This window comes from Hylobates moloch, unplaced genomic scaffold (assembly GCF_009828535.3).
Source record: "Hylobates moloch isolate HMO894 unplaced genomic scaffold, HMol_V3 SCAFFOLD_14, whole genome shotgun sequence".
In the NCBI taxonomy this organism is placed as follows: domain Eukaryota; kingdom Metazoa; phylum Chordata; class Mammalia; order Primates; family Hylobatidae; genus Hylobates; species Hylobates moloch.
In genome coordinates, this window is record NW_026652289.1 from 43,371,301 (window position 1) to 43,396,038 (window position 24,738).

At 42.5% G+C, this 24,738-nt stretch overlaps 1 protein-coding gene across 1 annotated transcript in view; it reads right to left on the bottom strand.

Annotated features, from left to right (window-relative positions):
* AGBL1 (AGBL carboxypeptidase 1) overlaps positions 1–24,738 on the bottom strand; it is an 825,749-nt gene that overhangs the window by 646,812 nt on the left and 154,199 nt on the right. The window contains exons 7-9 of the mRNA XM_058427563.1: positions 10,266–10,474; positions 1,074–1,239; positions 66–133 (exon numbers count right to left, since the gene is read on the bottom strand). Of these exons, the coding sequence (XP_058283546.1) occupies positions 66–133; positions 1,074–1,239; positions 10,266–10,474 (443 nt within the window). The remainder of the gene's footprint in view (positions 1–65; positions 134–1,073; positions 1,240–10,265; positions 10,475–24,738) is intronic.

Below are 24,738 nucleotides of genomic sequence, written 5' to 3' on the forward strand. Positions count from 1 at the left end.
AGTAATATTTTTCTGTGCGTGATGTGACTGTGGACATCACTAGAAGCATGGGCTGGTGTACCTACTTCCACTTTCCCATCTTCAGTATCAGAGTCTTTGTCCACTTCATCATCGCCATCATCTTCAAAATCCTCTGGATGAGGAAAAAGAGGTGAAATAAGTGAGGTTTCCCCTTTGCCTGGGATTTAGGATTTAGATGTTCACCATACAGTGGTTCTTTCTTCTTCCTCTCTCAAATAAGGGGCCCAATATTAATTGCACAATATCCCACCACACATGAATGCTTATTGGTCGGTATAAATGGTGTGCACGTAGGCATGTCAGGGCACTAAGTCATAAAGTTTAAACAGTTATCCCACACTGAATGCAAAATAAGTGCAGAAAAAATGACATATGCATACCACTCTGGATTCTCCCATGAAAGTTAGACGTATTTATGCAACTAGCATAGCCAAAGTTTAGAGATCACACACAAATGAAATGTGTTACAACCTAAATATCACCTTGATTGAGCCCCTAATTTTTTGATTGAGGAAGTTATTTAAAACAAAAGTCCAGAGAAAGCATCTTGTACCATTGTGGCAAAATTATGCCTATAGAAAATCTGTTTGTACTAGGATCTTTTGACAGGAAGATCTTCCTAGAGATTAAATAATAATACTTTCAAATATTCCAATATGACTAGCCTGGGGTTGTAAATAACAAGAGTTTTATTTCAATTTCATCCTTAGGGCAAATTAATTCCACAATCAGTCAGTATGCTGCAGAGATTCGATCATGGGATTCTAAATAGGCTTTTTTTTTTAATTAGCTGAGATGACTGTACAGGCATTTGATAGCTACCAGGCAAAGCAGAGACAGTTAATAATGAAGAACAAAATAAGTGAGCTTGGTTTTCTCTCACCCTGTTTATGAAAATCAAAACTGCTTTTTCATATACGTCTCTAATTAGCTTAATAGACAATTATGGTTGACCTATAAAACAACGAATTCTATTTTCACCCATGTTCCTGGGAAACATGGTCAAAATGCAAAAACTCATCTTAAAGGTCATAGTTACCCACTTATTTTACCTTCAGGTAGATCATGTGGAGGTTCAGTGGTGATGTGCCCAGGGACCGGGAAGGCATAGGCACTGCTGGCTGTGACCAAGGGAAGTGGACTCTTAGGGTAGCACTGCCTCAGGATCTGAAGCACCACAGAGATAACGGGCTCCATGCTCTTGTCATCCAGGCAGTTCTGAGCAAAGGGAAGATTCTATCAGACGCCGACATCTGGGCACAGTCCCCTAGCTGTAACACAGCTAATAACACTCTCCTAGCTGTAACACAACACAGTCTCCTAGCTGTGTTTCAGCTAATGAATTAAACACATGGACAGACTGTAAACAGCCTTAATGTAGAATGTCAAATTTGAACATTCCAACATAGAATTTTGTCTAATGTAGAATCTGCACTTTCCTGTCTCTTGCTCATTTCATACATCATTGCAATGAATTCAGTCTGAATATAGACTTAAAATTCTTTCAAGGGATGCTGCACCTAAGGCAAGACATTGCTCAGAATAGCTAGGGGAAGAGGAGGCTGGCGTCTTCTCTCGGCCACCCATGTGTCACTGTGAATTATTGCCTATGTTAGGGAATGAGCAGCTGAATTGATGGAAGTTTTGCTTTTCTCTTTCAGCTGTCTTCTGTGGAGAAAAATATTTTTTAAAAAAGATAAAATATGAAATCAGAAGGACAGACTAAGTGAATCCCAAGTACCTAAATTAAATTACATGCCTCTTCTCAAAGCCCACAGTGTTGATCCCTCTTGGTACCTTCCCAAATCAGAGAAAAATTGGGTTTGCAGATGTAACATTTTGATACTGATGGAACATGACAAGACCCTTCTTTTCAGACACTGTGAAAAATGTAAGAACAAGTTCACTAAATTGAGAGACAGAGAGTTGAGTGTAGTTCAGTATCTCTTTGGCAAAAACACAACCATTTTCTTCAGTATCTTTGTAAATGTTTTGTCTACTGACTTGGTACAGGAAGATGACTTGTGGGGTCCCCCAGTTTGCTATTCCTAAAGGGTGCAGCAAGCTCTGAGGCCAATAAGTCACAGAAGTGGAGACGGTGGATGCTAGGTACCCACCACAAGGCAGTGTGAATGTCTGTGGTGCTGCTGAACTATGGCATCTCCAGACTCAACATTACAGTTACTTCCATGTGAAAGAACATGGAGGAAAAAAATTAATAATAATTTATCCATGAATTTAAGCTACCCAAATGACTCCACAACATAAGTAAGCCAGCTTTTTTTTTAGGCAGAGTCTCACTCTGTCGCCCAGGCTGGAGTGCAGTGGCACGATCTCAGCTCACAGCAACCTCCACCTCCCAGGTTCAAGCAATTATCCTGCCTCAGCCTCCTGAGAAGCTGGGATTACAGATGCCTGCTACCACGCCAGCTAATGTTTGTATTTTTAATAGAGATGGGGTTTCACCATGTTGGTTAGGCTTGTCTCAAACTCCTGACCTCAGGTGATCCACCCTCCTCAGTCTCCCAAAGTACTGGGATTACAGGCATGAGCCACCATGCCCAGCCTTAAGTAAGCCAGCTTTCAAAATGAAATGTCTTAATGTAACCAAGAATGCTCTCTCTCCTTCAGTGTGTGCCAGTGATACCCATCAGGTGTCCTGAGTCAACAGCCTCGGAATACACAGCAGGAAATACTCTTGGTGGAAAATGAATTAGTTTTGGCTAATTCATTATGGAAGCTAATAAACAGTTGAAGATATTTCACCCTTTGGTCTGGTCAAATGGTCTCAAGTGTTTCATGAAAAGTATCAGTAATGGGGAAAAAAAATAAAACAGAGTCTGAAGGAGGAAGCAAGAAGGTGAAAGAGAGGGCTTATCAGATATAATGTTCTAAGCTCCAACCTTGGTAGAGATAGAGTCAGCCCAAGCCAGGGAATTCAGTCAAAAAAGCCAACATTTTGGAACCCAAGTATGTTTGTGATGGTCTTTGATGATAAAAGATAATCGTGTCTTTTTCTTTGGTGGAATGGAACAAGTGAAAGGATGAAGCCAAGTTCAAATGTTCTGAAAAATTGGGCCATACCATGAACTGAATTTGAAGGCTGGAGGGAGTATTAAAATCTATAAAACCCAAGGCTTGAGGAATCATGCTATATTTGCTGTCTGCTGCACTGCAGGGAAAATACTTATGAATGCAAAGATCATTGGTTTCAAGGTAACAGAAATTCTTGAATTCATTTGTCAACATTTCCCTCATGCTAATGGATAGGTGCTGTGCAGGGCCAAGACTAAGGTGAGGAAAGGGAGGTTCCCAGGAAGCACTTGCTCTCAGGCTCCTAGAAGTGCAGGGTTGGTACTTGTGCTATGCATCAAAAAAAGACAAGACTCCAGGAAATCGGATCCTTATGGACCAATGTCTCAGAAATGGAGGCAAAGGTGAGATTTTAGGGTCCCTTTTCCCATCACTCTCAATAACACATCTGCTACTTGGAAGGGATGATGAAATATGAGAATGCATTCGATTAATACCTTCAATGCTTCCGTCACAGTTAACATCTTTGAATTAGCTTTGGCATAATAAATACCCTACTTGCATGATACATAGGCAAGGTAAAGTAAGAGCAAACTGCTCAGGTCCTGGAGCCAGACTACGTGAGTTTAAATCCTGGACTAAAGATTACTAATTTCATAACCCTGGCAAATAATACACTTCTCTGTGCCACAGTGTCTTCATCTGCAAAGTGGAGACAATAACACAACCTCTCTCCTAATGTTGTGTGTGAACTAAATGCATTAAAGTAGGCAAAGTGCCAAATAGCAAGCATTTAGTATTAGCCAATGGGAAGAGAGAAGGCATCCTTAGTTTCATAAAGTCTCCTAGGAGTCTGCAAGAGGATACTAGGAGTCACTGCTACTCAGAGCAGAGTCCTATTAATAATTCCCATGATGACAAAGCCAGGCATTTTAGTGGAAAAGGACATTGACTAAGAGTATGAAGTCCTGGGTTTAAATTCCAGCTCTAGGTTCAGCACACCAACATGGCACATGTATACATATGTAACTAACATGCACGTTGTACACATGTACCCTAAAACTTAAAGCATAATAAAAAAAAATTCCAGCTCTGCTTCTATGTAGCCAAAGCCACTAACATCTCCTGCCTAAACTCCTATCAACACTCTAATTCCTCCCCTTACTCTCCTTCCTTCCCCTTGTGCCCTCTGATAATCTCTTTTCCAAATGGCAGCCAGAATGGTCCTTTAAAAGCATAAATCAGTTTAATGGGTATAGAGTTTCAATTTCTCCAGATGAAAATGGTTCTGGAGATGGATGGGTAGTAGTGACAGTTATACAACAATGTACTTAACCCTACCAAACTGTACACTTAAAAATAGTTAAGACGGTGAATTTGGTTGCATGTATTTTACTACAATTAATTTAAAATTTTTCAAAAATAAAAAAATGAAAAGTATAAACTGTATCAGGTCAGTCTCCTGCTTCAAACTTGATAGAAATAAAATTCTAATTTATTTTTATGCCCTAGGAAGTTCTATGTGATCTGGCCCTCCCTATCTCTTTAATTCACATCTCCTCCTCCTTCGTGCCTCCTTACAAGTTTTGATGGAGGCCAGGCATGGTGCCTCACGCCTGTAATCCCAGCACTTTGGGAGGCCGAGGCAGGTGGATCACAACATCAGGAGTTCGAGACTAGCCTGGCCAACGCGGTGAAATCCCGTCTCTACTAAAAATACAAAAATTAGCCAGGCATTGTGGTGTGTGGCTGTAATTCCAGCTACTTGGGAGGCTGAGGCAGGAGAATCACTTGAACCCAGGAGGCAGAGGCTGTAGTGAGCCAAGATCACACTACTGCACTCCAGCCTGGGCGACAGAGTGAGACTCCATCTCAAAACAAAACAAACAAAAAAAAGTTGATGGAAGTAAAATTCAAAGTCCCCATCATAGTTCAAGGAACTCTAAATGCCCTGGCACTGCCCATGACTCCAACTCAATCTCATGCCTTCCCCCTTACTCACAATGCTCTGCCATATCTGTATTTCTCAAGCTCACCCACCTCCCACTCTACTCCCCCACCTGAGGGTCTTTGCATGTACTTTCTTTTTCTCTCCCTGGAACCCTCATCTCCAGACCCTCATGGCACTGGTTCTTTCTTATCATTCAGATCTCAGGTGACACAGCAGCTCTTCGACCCCTGCCTGGCATAACCCCTCTCTCCCTTCTCTTTGCAGTGATTCTTTGAACATAGATGAGAAATTCTAAGCCCAAGGGCAGATGTGGTGTAACTTCAATATAAAAATATCTTAAATGGAAATGGCTTGATATCTTCTGGATTCTCACTGAGATCTTTCCTTCTGCATGACCCTCCAAAACATCCTACTTGTCCCACTCACTCTCCATGGCTTCTGTGTGTGTGCCTCGTGGCCAACTCCTGTGCTTCTCTGAACAGTTCACAAACCAAGTGTTTCTCTTAGACTGTTCAAAATGTTCTCCTAGCCTCATTCAAATGTGGGTGCCTTCATGGAGGCTTCTCTGGTCAACGAGACCAAGTAGGGCCTCCTCTGCATGGTTACACAAAGTCTGCTATTACCCCCACCTGCTGCCTGCACTGCATTATCCATATCCTATTTTCCCATATAGGATACTAAGTTTCCTGAAGATGATGAGTCCTCTATCACCTTCATCTTTGAAGAAGATAGAACCCAGCCCCAACATCTTTCACAAAGAAGGAGCTCAGAAAACATTTACTGAATAAATAGTAAATGATCTCAGACCAATCTGACCTTTAGGGTATCTAGCTCCTGATTCCAACCTGGTAATATTCTCTTTAGGATTCAGTCCCTCCTTCCATAGGTCCACAAGGCTGAGGTCATTGGTCTTGGTGGCCAGAGAGGAGCCTGATGAATCAAGGCTTAGCCTACTGTGCTTTCTGAGCAAATGGTGGCAACTGTGACTTTTAAAAGGCCATATCACTTCTTATTCCAGTGGTTTTCAAAGTGAGGTACCCAAACCAGTAGCATCAGTATCACCTGAGAACTTGTTAGAAATGCAGAATCTTGCATCTCACCTCGGAACAACTGAATTAGAAACTCTGGGGTAGGATCTAGCAATCTGTGTTTTAACAATTCCTCTAGGTAAATTTGATGCATGCTCAAGTTTGAAAAACACCAATTTTAGCAACCTTTCAGGCCCCTTAAGCTGTTGTAGCTCCAAAGAGTGGTTCTTTTCTCTGATTATCTTATAGAGGTTTGTTCCTTCTACAGTTACCTATTTCTCCAAATTGATAATTATCCCCAACTGTTTCAGGTATCCTTGTAGGAGTTCTTTTTTTTTAATCTTGCATTCAAATTGTCATCCTTTTTCCTCTTTCCTCATGCAAAGCTCCAATAAGATTCCATTATACTACATTACACAGCACCCTTGCTGCACTATGGGTGATCTCAGCCTTTGAACTTTCAGGGAATGTTTGCAGAATCTGTGCAGAAATGTGAGACTCAGGAAACAAAGAGGTAGGGTCACCAAGAGAGAAACAATGCAAGCAGTGGCCTCAGCAGAAAAGCAAAGAAGAATATTATGATGGCAAAAATGTGGGAAGGACTTAAAAAAAGTTCTTTTCCAGTCAGTCTCATTCTCAGTAGGTTTGTAAGCACATCATAAACATCAATAAAATTGATATAGGACATTGCTTTTCCAAGTGTGATCCTGAATCAGTAGTATCAGCATCATTTAGGAAGTTGTCAGGAAAGCACATTCTCAGGCCCCACCACAGCCCTGCTGAGTCAGAAACTCTGAGATTGGTGTCCAACAGGCTCTGCTTTAGGGACCCCTCCAGGTGACTCTGATGCATGCTCAACTGGGGGAGCTGCTGGTACAGTGAGCAAAAGCATGGGCTCTCAAGTGAGACTACCAGATTCCAATCCTGGCTCCAACACTTATGAGCTTTGCGAACTTGGGAAAATTACTTAACAGTTACGTGCCTCAGTTTCTTCATCTGTAAAAAGGAAGATAATAATACAGCCTACCTCAAAAGCTTTTGAAATTATCAATATTGGAGAGTCTGCATAAACTGCTAAGACAGCCAAGGGATATATTAATAGTAAGAGTTCAAAGTAACTGTCTTCTCCTTATCCTACTTCTTCTCTTCCTCCTCCTCCTCCTCTTCCCTCTGCTGCTGCTGCTTTGTTAACATTGTCATCACTATCACTGGCAGTAGCAATAGCAGCAGCAGCAGCAACAGCAGCATAATTTGCAAATGGCAACTGAAATAACATCACCAAATCCAAGGCCCCTGAGTTGGCCATCCAGTGACTCCCATGCCTTCTCTAGCAGAAGGGAGAGGAGGGGTGATGGGCAGCTCTAACTCCAGCACACCTGCAAGGGCATCTGTGCTCACAGCACTCACCTCAGGTCTGGGAGGCTACTCAACACTGGTTATGACTGCCAAGGGGGAAGAGTAACAAGCCATTTGGTTTCTAAGCCAGGACAGCCTATCTTTCACCTGCAATGATCATTTTCCAACAAACAGGAGAATCTCAAACATCTGACTTTGCACATAAACTTGATAACATTTTCTCTGGAACAGCACACTTATTTTTTTATTTTTATTTATTTATTTTTTTTGAGACAGAGTCTTACTCTGTCACGCAGACTGGAGTGCAATGGTGTGATCTCAGCTCACTGCAACCTCCACTTCCTGGGTTCAAGCAATTCTCCTGTCTCAGCCTCCCGAGTAGCTGGGATTACAGGCACGTGCCACCACACCTGGCTAATTTTTTGTATTTTTAGTAGAGATGGGGTTTTGCCATGTTGGCCAGGCTAGTCTTGAACTCCTGACCTCAGGTGATCCGCCTGCCTCGGCCACCCAAAGTGCTGGGATTACAGGCATGAGCCACCACGCCCAGCCAAGAGCACACTATTTAAAAGACTAAAAGCAAGGGCGAGTGGTGGTGGTGAGGAAATCAACCTCTTGAGGTTGACATCAATACATTCTATACACTCTTCCAGGCGACAGGTGTGTCATGGCCTATTTACTCAGCACTGTCCCATAGGCCCCTCCTGAGCTGCTTTTCCATATCATACTTGGAGAGATTATAATATAAGCTAGAGAAACCTCACTATAAAGTGCACACTCTGTGTGCACTCACATTCTGCTTCCATTCCAACAGTAATTCAAGGCTGGAAGCTTCTTGCTAATTGAGCAATTGAAGTCTTCATTGACCTGATAAGGAACTGTTTTGAAGAACCTGTGCGCAGGTTCATAGCCCCTCATGCTGGGCTTCATTTGGTGTTTTCTCCACCATCTTTCTATCGTAGACATGTCCCTCTGTGACTACTATCTTCTTCCTTTATTGCTCTTGTTTTTCTTGCTTGTTTTGTTTATTGTTTAGTTGGTTTTTTAGCACAGAACAGAGAAATAGCCAATAACATGGAGGACAGAGGAACGTGGTAAAGCACTGGACCAGAGTGGGGGTCTGTTAAACATCGGCAATGCAGGAGGGCATTGCACAAGGACTGGGAGGGATTAGAGACTTGGGTGACCACAAGCTTACAAAACATGGGGGAGCTTGGAAAAATTCAAAGCCCTGCTTCATCCTGAGAAATGGAAGGTAAAACATAGCTATTTCATGACTGAGAAGCTTTGAAAGCTGTAATGATGGAAAGAAACCCAGAGGTGATAGCAGATAGGAAATTAGATATTGGTTTGCAGCACTTTATTTTGTTATTGTTTAGCGGGGGAAAAGACCATTTTTTAATGAGAAATGTCTACAGATACCATGGTTGGAAAACAATACTCTCGTTGGTGGCTTCATTATCTCAGATGTACTCAGATAGAGAAAAACTGGAGGGTGTCCAGAGAGGAGCAAGAAGGCTGATAAAGGGAGTCCAGAGGCAGCCTAATCCAGAGATAATAGGAACATAACGTGTGCGCAACATGGCTGCCTTGGCCTCAGGAGAAGGTGGGTGAGCAGATGATGGATACTGGAACACTTATATCACCAATAGAGAGGGCATATGTAGCCTCAAACTATAGTATTTAAATTAGCCCCCATCAGGTGAAAATAAGGAATTTATTTAGGTTGAAATCCGGGAATCCCTAGAATGCATATTCCAGTGGGGTGCTGATAAGTAGAAACCCTTGAAGACACCATCCCCTTTCCCTGGGGTGCTCTTCCCCTGCAACTTGGCCTGACCAGCATGACCAGCTTCTCCAACAACTCAGGTCTCAGCTCAGGTGTCATCTGCTCAGAGATGACTTGACCTCTCTCTCTAAAAGAACACCTGCTCCCTCTACCTATGGCGGCCCTTGTAGACCTATGCCCTTACTTCATTGATTTCACAGTGCAATATGAAATTATCTTCCTCATTGGATTCTTTGCTTACTTAGTGTCTGACTCCTCTGCTAGGAGGTTTTCCCTATAGGATCAAGGGCCTCGTTTGTCATATCCACCACTAGATCCCACTGCTAATTATTGCAATAATGGCTCATCCTGAAAATGCAGTTCAGTCATGGCAAGCACTCTTCTAAGCACGTGCCATTTCTACAGTAACTTATTTAGTCCACACAACAGCCTATGTTTTGTTATTTCTGTTTTTGAAGAACCTCAAGGCCCAGAGAAGTTGAGTGACTTCTTCAAAGTTTCACAGCTGTAGGCCCTAGAGCTAGGATTTGAATCCAGTACTCTAGTTTCAGAGTTAACACTTAACACTCTGCCATCCACTGCACCTCTGGTAGCGTGTATTCAACAAATATATGTTAAGTATATATGAACGAATCAATGGAATGAAGATTTTGTTGTTGCTGTTGTTGTTTTGAGACAGGTTCTCACTCTGTCACCTAGGCTGGAGTTCAGTGGCACGATCTCAGCTCACTGCAACTTCTGCCTCCTGAGTTCAAGCAATTCTCCTGCCTCCTGTGCGTGCGACACCACACTCAGCTAATTTTTGTATTTTCAGTAAACACGGGGTTTCACCATGTTGGTCAGGTTGATCTCAAACTCCTGACTTCAGGTGATCACCTGCCTCGGCATCCCAAAGTGCTGAGATTACAGGAGTGAGCCACTGGGCCTGGCCTGGAATGAAGACTTAACTCCAGAACATCTGCCCTTAGCAGGCAACAAGAAATAGACTGAGGTGTTCCCAGCTCTGTCTGGAATGATTCCTAAATGACAGCCTTCAGGAATCATCCAGATGGCCTCCAGCTGCAGAGTGAATCCCCATGCTGCCTGCCTGTGTGGTGCTGAAGAGGGTCTCCATGCCCTGTGCTGCCAGGAAGGCCTCCCTGCCGGACCGGAGGGCAGCAATGTGCCTGAGGCAGAGCAGCAAGCCCCGCCGGATCTGCACGTAGGTGTTGGCTGTGTCATGGCTGTGCCAGTCCTGGTGCAGCCCGAGCAGGCTGGTGACGTAGCCTCGGTTCACTGCCCTGCGGCCGTTCGACTCTGAAAACGAAGGGAAAGGCAGAGTCAGTCACAGGCTGTCCACGGCCACACCTCTTTGAGAATGTTCCAGTGTATTTCCCACAAGATACTTACTAATCATCAAGGGAATAATGTTTTAGTATGAAAACTGGCAGATGTCACCTTAAACCAAGTAATCAAAGTTAACATCCCCAGTAATGGGACAGTCATCACGTGCCCCCCGATACGATACACTGAGAAAGATCAGCATCGCTTCTATAGTGTTCCTGCCAAGAATGCATAATCCGAATTGGATCATGAAGAAAATCAGCAAAGCCGAAATGAAGGACATGCTACAAAATACCTGAGCTACACTCCTTGAAAATGTCAAGGTCATGAAAAGCAAAACAAAACAGAACAAAACATGAGGCTAAAGGGGGCTAAAAAGACATGACAAGTCAGCATAGTAAGTAATTATAGTTTAAATCTCGGGCCAGAAAACAATTTTTTCTTTTGCTATAAAAGGCATTATTGGGCAACTGGCCAAATTTGAATAAGATCTGTAGATTAACTAATAGTTTTGTACCAATGTTTATTTTCAGATTTTGATAAACTGGGGTTATGTAAGAGAATACTTTTGTTTTTAGGAAATTCATAATTAGAGTGTAGGAAAGTTTGCACCTTATTCTCAGAAAAAAAAAAAAAAAAAAACAATAATAATAGTGTGGGAGGAGAGACAGACACACAGAGAGATTTCCACCAGATTTCCATTCCTCCTATCTGAATCTCAGTGGACCCAGGAGGTTATCATTTGGGTTGAGCTAACTATCAGGTTAGGTGGGGAAGGAGAGGATGCTGAATGAGATATAGTATCTGAAAGGCTGCCATGTCTAAGAGATATGTTGGGTGTCCTTTCTAAAGAGAATGGAAGCTAATTTATAGAAAATCAAGACTCATAAATTTGTTTCATATAGTTGTAGCCTCCACATCCATTTTTAGGCACAACTTAAGTTGCTTGAAACCCAGTCGTACCCTGTTGCCTCTGACCTAGAGAAAACTTGCCCTTCCCACGTGGTTTTTTGCCATGTGGCCTGCTTGTTCCTCATCCCACTGACCCAAAACCCAACATTTCCCACACCTGCTGACCACAGTAAAACCGAATGGACAACACGAGAGTCATGTAAATAGGACCTGCTCTTCACGTGTGTTTTCTTTAAACTTCTCTGTCCACAACCCCTGCAGGAAAGCCTGACAGATAACGCCATGAACCTTAAGAAAGGCCCGGTCCCACAACAAGACCTCTCTCTCCCCAGACACTGTTTGAGCTCCCTGCCACCTCTAGGCTCCCCAGCAACTCCCCTTATTCTCCTGGCTCTGTAACAACAGAAACACTTTGTTATTTCACAGGTTTTGCTGTGCTGGCTCCTCCACACACCCCAACTAACTGTACCCACTATCAGTGGCTTACAGCCACTCTTGAAAGAGACCCCAAGACCAAGTTAGAAAGAAATCGCAGGCCGGGCGTGGTAGCTCACACCTGTAATGCCAGCACTGTGGGGGCCTGAGGCAGGAGGACGGCTTGAGGCCAGAAATTTGGAGACAAGCTTGAGTAACATAGTAAAACCCCACCTCTACAAAAAATAAAAATAAGCCAAACGTCGTGGCTTGCACCTGTGGCCCCAGTTACTAGGGAGACTGAGGCAGGAGAATCACTTGAACCCAGGAGTTCGAGGCTGCAGTGAGCTATGGTCCTGAGCAATAGAGTGAGATCCTAGCTCAAAAAAAAAAAAAAAAAAAAAAGTAAAGAAAAGAAAAGAAAAGAAAAAAAAAGAAAGAAATTACAACACACTAGGCCGAATTCAGGAAAAGAATTCTTCATAGTCAAGGCTGTTCAACAAGAGGATAGACTCTGCGTGGTAGTGAGCAACAGGGTTCTGAGAATGTTCAGGGGAAGTTCGGAAGCCCACCTAGCAGGGATTTTGTATGGGGCTTTCTCATATCTGATAGGGACCTTTTCAACTCCTTGACTTCTCTGCGTTAGTTCAATATTCCTATTTGGGAAATCCCGTAAAACCCTATTTTACAGACTTAAAACAGAGGGAGAAGAACAGTCCAAGATACCTCCCTCAACAGTTAATATATGCTACTTTTCAGGTTAAGCTCCTTGGGCTACAGGGTTGGTGGACAAACATGTACCGGTTCAGATCTGCCCAGTAGATGCCTGGCCCTCTCTGCTCCTAGGGACTAGGTCCATTGCAGGGCTCTAACCGGCTGACTCTCAGTCAGAATGCCCAAATTTTGTAGCTCTGTTCTCTCACTACCGCATCTCTCCATCATCTAAACTATTCACACCGGCGTATGAGACAGTATGTGCTTCTGGCTGAGTGTGTGTGAGGGAGAGCCCGTGAGGTATAATCAGATAAGCAAAATTTCATCTCAAAGTCAGATTTCTCCCTAAGACCATGTAAGTGCATATCAGTGCAAAGAATAACATGGAAATGTAATGCTTTATTCCAGAGGGGTTTTTTTCATAATATTAATAAAACTCTTTTTTTCTGCTTGTCAAATTCTAAATTGTCAGGCTTGACTGAGCCTCCACTGAAATTTCTGGCCCATTTGTGCAGTTGTTTTTTTTTTTCTTTTCTCTTTACAACATGACCCTAAACTGAGAGTGACGAGCTTTATTCACCTGGTGATATGTTTGTGGAGGGTTTGAATTGCCTTCGTTACCTCCTTTAATGAATCATTCTTTTGTATCAAAAATATTTCACTCCCTGGCAGATCTTGGCCATACAGCATGAGAGTTATTTATTGCCTGAAGGAATTTGCAGCCCATTCAATATCTGATGTTTAAAAGAAAATTGATAATTAAGTAGGAGGTATTAAAGGACAGTACCGCCTGCTAAAAAGATGCCAGAACAACAGTTCACAGGGGCCCCGTGGGCAGCATAAGCTTAAGGACTTTTGTCTTTTTTCTGTTTTAAGGGTATTAGATTGATAATGGGTTATCCCAGTGACCTTCATCCATGTCTTTTTTTGTGTGGGGAGAAAGATAATGAAAAAAAAATCTTTAATTTTCTGAGAGAAAAATCCCCTATCAAATCCCAATGATTTTATTCATGATTTCCTGTTAATCCCCAACAAACTGTCATGTTTACTAACATTTAAAATAGCTAAACCCTCCTTCCCCCGCGACCCTACACCTGTCAATCTTTCTCTGAGAATGGCTTGGGAAGTTGTGCAAAAGTCGATACGTATCTAAAATGAGACAAGAGGAGATTCATCAAACTGAGAAAGAGCAAATGTGGAGAAGAGCAAAGAATGAAATGAGGGTCACTGGGATCCGCACCGTAGAGGAGTTCTGGAAGATCTGAGAGGAAGGCGCTGCTTCGCAGGGCCAGGGTAAACAGAGCAGAGATGAGGTGCATTTTTGAATACTGCTCAGGGTGGGCTTACGGTTGAGAGGTGTGAGAGGGCTTCGAGTCCCCTTCTTTGGAAGAGACCAGCTCTGCTATAGTCTGTTTACATAAATAGCATTTTTGTAAGATTTTCCTTGAAAAACAATTTTTCTGTTGCTTAATTTTTTTTAAGTTTCTAAATAGATTAGTGTCTTTTATTTATTTAATTATTTATTTATCTACTTATCTATTTATTTTAAGACAGAGTCTCACTCTGTCGCCCAGGCTGGAGTGCAGTGGCATGATCTCGGCTCACTGTAATCTCTGCCTCCCAAGTTCAAGTGATTCTCCTGCCTCAGCCTCCCACATAACTGGGATTCCAGGTGCATGCCACCACGCCCGGCTAATTTTGCTAATTTTTTTGTGTTTTTAGTAGAGACAGGGTTTCACCATGTTGGCCAGGCTGGGCTCAAACTCCTGACCTCAAGTGATCCACTCACCTCGGCCTCCCAAAGTGCTGGAATTACAGGCGTGAGCCGCCATGCCTGGCCTACATTAGTATCTTTTAAACTGGTTGGAGGATGGGGATGGAATGGACAGAGAGTTCTGAGGGTCTTTAATTTCAACACCTCACCCACTCCTCTACCCCACCCTAAAAGCATTGACCCTGCTTCCTGGCACCCCCTAGCTCCATCAGGCCCTTGCTGCCAGCCTCATGCTGAAGGTATTTTTTTGGCCAGTTTTCCTTTGGCAAATCCATGAACAGCAGGAGATTTATCTTTGTCCTCGCCTCCCATTCACCCTTCTATATTCTACTATTTCTACTTATCTCTCCAGGTTCTATCCTCCAAGGGCCTGACTTGTAGCTAATTCTCCGTCTGAAACAGGACCTAGTGATATCCTTATTTTAACCCCAAGTATTTCTTAACTGAGGTTCACATGTGCCTCTTTAGTGCAGATCCCATTGATGCAGATTTTTACACCTAAAAACTGGAAGGGAATATGCCAAGGTAACAAGAATACTTAATGAGTTGGGGATCAACGGATGATTCTATTTGCTTATTTAGACTTTTCTGTAGTTTTATTCCTTACGCGTTCTACAACAAACTTTGACAATCAGGAGGAAAAAAAAATGTAGCCTTTTGGTGTTACAAACTGGTAACCTACAGACTATTAGCCACACAGTGTTGTCAAGGTGAGTGAGAAGGGCAAGCAATCCACAGGTTGACATAGTAATCAACTCATTTTTTTGTCTAACCCCAGCTCCTTCAGAAGTGAATTACCTGCCTAGCTCCTGAAGGCATTGGAGATCCCGACCATCTTTATAAAGATGTTTGTGGTCTAAACACGAAAGCCTAGAAACCTTCAAGACTCAAAAAATTGAATTTCTCCTGGGCAATGTGGGGCCACACGACAGGCTGGTGGGAAGAAGTGGTTGGCGTCCTGGATAATTATACCTGCAAGCAGCCCACTGCTCCTCTTACTTGGCAAAACTAAAGGAAGTTGTTATCACTGCTCTTTATTTCCCATATTTGGGAACTGCATCATCCTTTTTGGGAGCAGTGATGACCTTAAGCAGAAAAATGTGGGAGCCTGCAGCAAAGTGATGTATTGGATGCTTTAACAGCCACAGCTCCAGAAATGAGACATACAGATGAGTGTAGACTTCTAAACTCATGTACCCCTCACTGCCTTGCATGTCCTGATCTGTGGGCAGACCCTTCAACTTTCTGTCACTGTCTTTCTGAAATCCTTGCATGTAGCCAGAAGCTCCACCACTTTCTAGCTATGCGACTTTGAGCATGTTACTTTACAGCTCTATCACTCAGTCTTTATCCGAAATAAAACCAATAGTAATCATCTCTCCTTTGTGAGACTGTTGAGAGAATTAAATGAGATAATACATATAAAGTAGATGGCTCGATGCCTGGTACGTAATAGGTACAATATCTGTTGCCTGTGGTAACTATCATCATCATGATCAGCATCATCTATATTTTTTTATTCCAATGGCTCTCTATTGTTATGGACAAATGTATTAGTCTGTTCTCATGCTGCTAATAAAGACATACCTGAGACTGGGTAATTTATAAAGGAAAGAGATTTAATTGATTCACAGTTCCACTGTGAATTGTGAGGCTGGGGAGGCCTCACAATCATGGCAGAAGAGCAAGGGACATTTTACATGGTGGCAGGCAAGAGAGAGCTTGTGCAGGGGAATTCCCCTTTATAAAACCATCAGATCTCATGAGACTTATTAACTATCATGAGAACAGCATGGGAAAGACCCATTCTCATGATTCAACTACCTCCCACTGGGTCCCTCCCATGACACGTGGGAACCGTGAGAGCTACAATTCAAGATGAGATTTCAGTGGAGACACGGCCAAACCATATCAACAACAAGAACAGAAGCTTCAGGGGCCCCTAGTTATTCATTTTACTTTTGGCTCTAGTGTTTACTAGCTGTGTAACCTTGGTTAAGTCACTCAATGTTACAGTTTGAACATGGCCCCTCCAAAGTTCAGGTGTTGTCAATGTGATAGTATTAAGAGGTGGGGCCTTGAAGACATGATTAGGCCAGGAAGGCTCTTCCCTTGTGAATGAGATTAGGGACCTTTTAAAAGAGGCTTCACACAGTGTCCTGCTAGCTTGCCCTTTCACCTTCTGCTATGTGAGGATTCAGCAAGAAGGCCCTCACCAGATGCCACACCCTTGTTCTTGGACTTCCCAGCCTCCAGAACTGTGAGAAAAAAAATTTCTGTTCTTTATCAGTTACCTAGTCTCAGGGATTTTGTTATAGAAACACAAAATGGACTAAGAAGGACACTTAGACATTCTGAACTGAATTTCCATCATCTGTAAATATTAAAGCAATATAAAAAAGATAAAAATAATTGAAACATTCTTACAAGACCATTGTAAGAATTGAAAACATAACTCAGCACCTGACATAAAGTATGTGCTCAATAAATGATCATTCCTTTCCCTACAAAGATGGCATACAAATTTCACATACCCTTCACCGATGAGCATAGCCAAAGGAAAAATTTCAAAATAAGTACAATTTGTAACCACTTTCTTCAATCCCCATGGAATGTAGTTGACTTCTCACCCCAAAATGGCCACCAGTCCTACATTGCTGCCTCTTCTGAAACACTCCCATACATACAATGAAACACTCCTCTTTACGCATGCTGAAGTTCACACCCCATTTTATCCTAGGTGCCATTAAAGGCCATGTCCGTGATATAAACCTGAGAATTTCCTTCTCTGGCAAAATGTACACATATTGAGTCTCATTACTCTAAAGCCTTTTTAAGAAGATTAGTTAATCCTCTAAGATCCATATGACTGATAGCAGTTACATGTTTAATATGCCACCTTTACATTTGATAAGACATATACGAGTAAGAATAAATACAAGGACTTGAAGCCCTCTATCATTCCTGAGAACAGAAATTACCTCCAGCTATACAGCATACTGTGACATATTCTACCCCAAACAATTCTTGCCCAGAAAGATTAAATAGCTCTACTGTTTCAGAGCCTTCCTGAAAATCCATTCATCTGAACTACTGACAATTCAACTAGTTTTTTTCAGGATAGAAACCCCCTTCTCAGAACAGAAGACCACGCAACTGGGGGAACTGAACTCTTACTTACTCTCCAAAGTTTCCTTCCAAATCACTTCCTCCCAACCTTGAGCAATTATATTGCAAAACTTGCCTGATCCCAAACAGGACTCCACATTGAAACCCTTGCTTCAAACCACTGTTCTCAAACCCTGCAATTTTCCACCTGCGAATTCTCATTTCTGAGACATTAGTAAGAATAAAGGTAGTGGTTCCCTAACTACAGTATACAACACCCTTGACTTTGCAACAGATTATCTTACAGTATACAACACCCTTGACTTTGCAACAGATTATCTTAGGGGTCTTTTCAGGGAGTCTATTTAGAAGATGTTTCTGGATAAAGTAGTCTCTAGTAAGTATTCTAAGTCACATTACATGAAAAGTAAGCTGTCTACTTTGCCATCAGAACACATTACAACGTGAATATTTATTTACTAAATATTTCGTATGTGCTCTGCACTAGGCTAATCATTTTACATGGATCATCTCATTTGTCTTACGAAAATGTTTAAAGATAAGTATTACTTTCCCTCTTTTACAAATGAAGACAGAGGCTAAGAGAAGTTAAACAACTTATTTAAGTCTGCAGAGCTTATAAGTGGCATACCTAGGATTCACATGAAATCCCCTCATCTGACTCCAAAGGTTAACATCCCATGGTAGCCTCGAAGCCCCCTTTTAGTTTTATTTTCATTTTTAATTGATAAACAATGATTGTATATATCTATGGAGGTCGATGTGAGGTTTCCGTGCCTATATACCTTGGGGAATGAACAAATTGGGCTAATAAACATATTCATCATCTCACAAGGCTGTCAGCATAGTTCACATTCTTTGCACCTATGTAAAGACCTTTAGTTCTTACCACTAATCCAGCTTCTTGAGGAAGATTTCTGAAAGGCTAATGGAGATACAGCCTGCAGTGCTTGAAGAGAGTGGCTTTTAGCCAATCCCCCTCCTCCAACTTCTCTGTTCCCTCTCAGGGCCCTAAATTGTGGTAAGAGTTGGTTTTTCATAGGAAACTTGAAAAGGTTTAAAGGCCCAAATAAATGGCCTATGGTTCTTTGAGTCCCTGGAGAAGATGTTTTCGGGACTTCTTTACATCCAGCCAATGACACAGTGAGGCCAGCCCAGCAGTGTCAGGCCCAGGTGTGAGTGCGGCACCATTGAAGAGAGGTGGAATCAGCTGCCCCCTCCTCCTGCCCTGCAGCTGCAGGAGTGGCTGGTGCAAAGACGAACAGCCAAAAGCATAAGGATATGTACAAAAGCATAAGGAAACCTAATGCCATCCATAATGGAAATTATACTTCATTATCATTTGCTCAAATAAGAATGATGGTTTTGAATTAGCTTACAGGTACTTTTTTCTCTTTGTAAAATAGATACCTTTCAATAAACTTGGCTCTAAAGTAAATTTTGGTTTCAAGCAAATCTTGTTTTCTCAATTGACTGCCTTTATAAAATTAAAGATGCTTTTCCTAAGCTCCAGAAATTGGGACAGGTAAGAGACTACACTTCAGACCATTGTTTTAAATCTAGATTAATCTACCTTTTTATAAATCCTCAACTCCTTCTAATAACTTCCCACAGAACTAGTCCTAAACCATAGGAATTTCTCTACTTTCACTAAAGCCTCAGAATCCACACCTTTCTCTTCCTCACACATCTCTGCTCTTCCCCCACCCTCAGCACATACAATGTCTAATGAAGGATCTTAGGTTGCAATGCTGCACCTATTAAGAGAAAGGGGCACGCCTGTAATCCCAGCACTTTGGGAGGCCAAGGCAGAAGCATTGCTTGAGCCAGGAGTTCAAGACCAGCCTGGACAATAGAGTGAGACCCCCCCATCTCTACAAAAAAAATAAAAAATAAAAAATAAATTTAAAAAATAAACATAGAAGGCGCCACAAGACTCGAAACTCTTCTGAGTCAATATTCTACATTCCGTATGAGGAGTCTATCTCACATACTTTATCAATCCTCAGGCATATGTTTATCCACATTTTAGCATTTCTGAAATTAAGGTGCTTCTTACCAAGGGTGATGTTTTCATTGTAACTGACAGCATTTTCTCACTCAGTGGCACATAAAAAATGGCATACACCTCACAGTTGATGATAGACTTAGATTTGAGAAAATATGGTTGATTTTTCAATATTGCTAGTTTGAAAATTCTCTAACATGGTAGACTCTTGGGAGGTTTGCTTCGTAGATGCAAATAAACATACTGGCCTTTGTCCGGAAAGCCAGATTCTCCCTATGGCTAGGCAGAGAGTAAATTATAAACTAAAACCATGTTCACACACCCAAAACCCAAGGTACCACCCTTAATCCATTCAGCAAACATTTATTTAGCAACTACGATATACCAGTTGTTCCAGGCACTATTATTGACAACAGAGATGCAGCAGAAAATGAAATAGACAAATCCTCACCTCTTATGGGGTTTGCAGTCCCATAGGAGTGGCAGGGGGAGGCAGATACCAAATAAGCACACACGAAGAAAACTAAACAAGGCGATTTCACATGGAGACAAGTGGTACAGAGAAAACAAAACAGTGGCGCTAGAGTGATGGGGTAGGGTGTCTGCTTTAGGTTGGATGATCAGGGAAGACCGTTGAGGAGGGGGCACTGGAGCTGAGACATGAGTGACAGGAAGGAACCAGGACGCAGAGATCTGGGGATAGGAAATTCTTCAAACCTCAAGGGCACACAGCAAGTGGATAAAGCAAAAACTTGGTAAGTACAAATAATGAAAAGTCCAGGAGCTAAAGCCAGGTGAAGAAAGCAAGGGGACAGTAGTAGCAGATGACGGGAAAGGTGAGCAGGGATCAGGATGTGTGACCCCCACCATTTTGAGACTCATCCCAACAGGTTGTGCAAAAGTGGAGGAATCTGTCAGGCTGAGAATTTCTCACTCGCCTTTCTGTTGTTTTTGCATCTCTGCAAGAAGGCCCTTCAGAATAATTGTCTTAGAAATAGGCCTAGAAATTTGTATAAGAGTTTTCCTATCCATCCAAAGTTTTATTTTGAGTCTAGACTGTGGGTGGGGAAGGAAGTACTTGCTAAACCCCAAGACAAGCCATTATCCCTTCCAGGTCTAGAAAATCTTCCACCTGGTTTGACTTTGCTGTGTCCACTGTCAGCTCATCAGAGGATGACACTTAAAGAAGAAAGCCAGGATTTACACCAAGAAGAAAAAAAATCAGAGACCTTCCCTCACCTTCCTTTCTCCTCAACTTGATATTTAAGGCACCTGTCTGTCCACCAGTGATGCTGCCTGCTTCTGGCCAGAGTACAGACAACCTACATAGACAGCAGGAAAGCAATTCCGCCCTGCATTGCAAGCATCGCTCATGAATCGGTTCACACTGCATTGTGCCTCTAGGCGGAGTGTATGAGGAAGAGGCAAATAGCAAATGCTTCTGCACCCCTGAGTCTGCCACCCTTCAGCCTTATGTTAGCCAATAGTGTGTCACTGTTGTTATAGGAGTCATTAAGAAATTATTTTAGGCAGATAGAGAGGAAAGGGGGTCCTTGGGAAGTTTTTGTTTCTTTTAAAGCGGCTCCAGAACGTTTCTTGTCTAGCAGGAAAGCCCCGGCTTTTAAACCTGGGCTGGCTAGCTTGGATATGCAAATGCGGGCCATTAGAAACTGAGTCCACCGTTAGAAACTGGGTCCACCCACGTCTTCTTGCCCTTGCCCCAACATGTGCCTGGCAACATGGCACCCCCCCCCCCCACATATCCTCATGTGTGTGGAACATCATGGCACCCTGTATTTGCATATTAAAAGGCTAGGGTGGGAGGGTCAGTTTTTTCCCGGGCTATGTGAATGACACGCCTGGTCAAACCAATCCCCTGAGCCCTATGCAAATCAGATACCCCCTCCTCCAGCCTCCTCATATAACTGGCTGATTTCTGCTGCACTCTGGTTTCCTCTCTCAGCTTTGGAGCCCCCCTCCCTCTGTCGCTATGTGGGGAGGCTTCTTCCTTCGTTCTTTACTATTAAACTCTCCACTCCTTAAAACTACTCCATGTGTGTTCGTGTCCTTTTATCCAATTCGGCCCGAGACTAAGGATCCTGGTGTTCCTCCAGTCCTCAGAGCCGTATCACTATGCAATCACAGAACCTTGAGCCGTGTGCACTCTCCTTTTAACTCGACTCCTATCACTCTTGATATGTCCATCCTCTCCTATCACCTGGGCTGCACCGGCAATCAATAGCCTCATACGTGACCCCAATGCTTCCATTCTCTCTTCCTCTGTGCAATGCATTTTATTGAAGCAGAACTTGGATGCTTCATCCCCTACTGGAAAAAAAAAAGTAGTAGTTCCAGGCACATCTGGAAGGCTGGGGGTGCCAAGAGATGTCTAGTGCTCTATGTGCCACATGGTCTGTGGGCAGTGGTTGCCATACTGTGTGCCCCTGGGACTGGTGGAAAGGGCTAAGAAAAAGACTGAGCAGGGTCTCTAACTTCCATTGTCCCCAGAGCAGCTACACTGTCATCTGTTTATATATAGTGGCTCTGCAAAGGATTTCATTCGAAAATAAAAATAAACATTCATTTCTTTCAAAGAAAAAGTTTATAACCCTGCAGTAGTGAAAGGAAGGAGTAGAGGTTAGTCCCAATATGCCAAGTGCATATTACACAGTCTTGGGCAAATCAGCCAATCACTTTCAGCCTCAGTGTCCTCTCTATAGAACACTATTTTTCTCAACCTCACACTACTGACATCTTGGGCTGATATTACTCATTGTGTGGGGCCATCCTGTGCATTTGTAGGATGTTCAGCAGCAACGTGGCCTTTACTTAGTTGATGCCAGCAGCACACCCTCTCCCACCACAGATGTCACAATCAAAAATGTCTCCAGACCTTGCTAATTGCTCCCTCTGGGGGCCAAGTCACTCATGTTGAGAACTACTGTTATAGAATAATGAAATATTTACCCGTCTAACAGGACCATGGTGAAGATTAAATGCGATCGTATATATGAAAAGGTGCTTTGTAAACTGCTATTATTAGAAGGTGCTAGGAAACACCTGAGGTACATCTTGACATAAATAAATAATCGTACAGCCAATCCTGAAAGTGATGAGGAAGCCATGATGTACTTTTTGAGTCATGAAATGTTCATATGTTTGTCTATCTCCTTAAATCTTTGTGATAATTTATCTTTGTCAATCCATAGCCAGTCATCAATTATGCCAGGATGATACAAGTTCTGAAATTTAAGACATTTAGAACTCATCAACCTTGGATATTAACCTTTGATTCCCTGGACTAAAACAAAATAAGTGCATGCGGATTGACTGAGCACGGTTCAATCTGCATGCATTCACTTATTCACTGATTTCTTTGTTCATTTAGATAACTTACTCTGAGTGTCCGCTGTATAAAACACATTAGAGTCAATAGCTTAAGAAATAAGAAAGAATGAACAAGGAATAAGAATAAGAAGAATAACTTAAGAATAAAACAGAGTCCCCAGATCCGAGGCTCACATAGTCTAAAGTAGGGGGTCAGCAAATTGCCCACAGCCCATTTTCATAAAGTTTTTCACTTCTTTATATGTTGTCTGTTGCTGTTTTTGTCCTATAAGGGAAGAGTTAAGTAGTTGTGACAGAACCGTGTGATCCATAAACCCTAAAATATTTACTATCATCTGGTACTTTTACAGAAAAAGCTTCTTGAAAAAAAGACTCTAAAGACAACCAGATATCATTCAACCCTCGGGGAAGATCTTGGGAGACAAATTTACATTTTATCAGGCGTTATGCCCTTATATCATCACTTCCTGAAACCTCCAGGACTTTGGAAATGGTGATGACAACAAAACAAGAGTTCATCTTTATTGAGATGTACTAAGATCCAGCACTGTACTCCCACTCTTTTAAACATCACCTTGTTTAAATCTTACCAATTATCTTTGGAGCATACTGTTTTCCCTGCTTTGCAGATGAGAGAAGTATAGCACAGAGTCATTAAGAAACATGGCACAGTGGCCACAGTTCAACTCTACACAGTCTCTCCAGAGCCTGCACTGTGACCACCGAGCAAGTGCTATTCTCCACTGTGACTTACTCTTTTTTTTTTTTTTTTTTTTTTTGAGACGGAGTCTCGCTCTGTCACCCAGGCTGGAGTGCAGTGGCACGATCTTGGCTCACTGCAACCTCCGCCTCCAGTGTTCAAGCAATTCTTCTGCCTCAGCCTCCCAAGTAGCTGGGACTACAGGTGCATGCCATCACACCCAGCTAATTTTTGTGTTTTTAGTAGAGACGGGATTTCACCATATTGGTCAGGCTGGTCTTGAACTCTTGACCTTGTGATCTGCCCACCTTGGCCTCCCAAAGTGCTGGGATTACAGGCATGAGCCACCGCACTCGGCCTTGTGACTTACTCTTTCAGAGTAAGAGCTCTGAGATTACAGAGAACATACACCATTCTGCACACATGTCCCTGAGCCACCATGAGCACTTTTATACTATGGTCAAAGAAACAACATGGTCGAAACCTACAAGCAGATATACAGGCCAGAGGAATAGCCCTTGAGATAGAACTAAGTCTTGACAGGATCTCCTGATAAAAAAAAAGCATCCTGCATGAGTGTAAGAACTAGGATTAGTGGCAATCGCAACCCAACAATATCTTATGTGACCAAGAGTTTTGTATCAAACAAGAAAAACTCAACCCCACCATCCACAGCTGTGTTGGACCCAGAATGGGTGCCTGGGAACACCCTGGCCACCTTGGGAAGATGGAATTATACTGCCCATCCTGCCTGCCAGTAAAATCCCAACTGGAAGCTGACCCTCCCCACTGAGTCAGGTTCAGTTCAATTGTTTAATTAGGTCTGTTAGTCCCAAGAGACTCAGAATTTACTTGACTAGGGGTGGGGGATGAGAACAATATTTTGGATCTTCCTCCAGGTCAAACTTCACTAGTTCTTCCTTATTGCCACTTCATAGTAAAATTTAACACATTTTCAAACCTCCCAAGGAAAGTGTCAGCCCATTTCTTAAGTTGTAATCTCAAACAACAGACTGGGCTCTGAAAGAGTCCCTTGAGTATATTTATTTCAGAGGTTTCCAAACTTGATTTCTTCTGGCCCCTCAGGAACTTCTTTGGGTGTTTCTCAATGCCTATCAAGAGCCAAGGAAAGGGAGGGGCAAGGGATGGGTCATGCTGTCATTAATTGGGGTCCCCCCTTACCCCCCATTGTTTGCTTTATGCGTGCAATTTCCCTCATAAGATTTTATGTTCAAAAA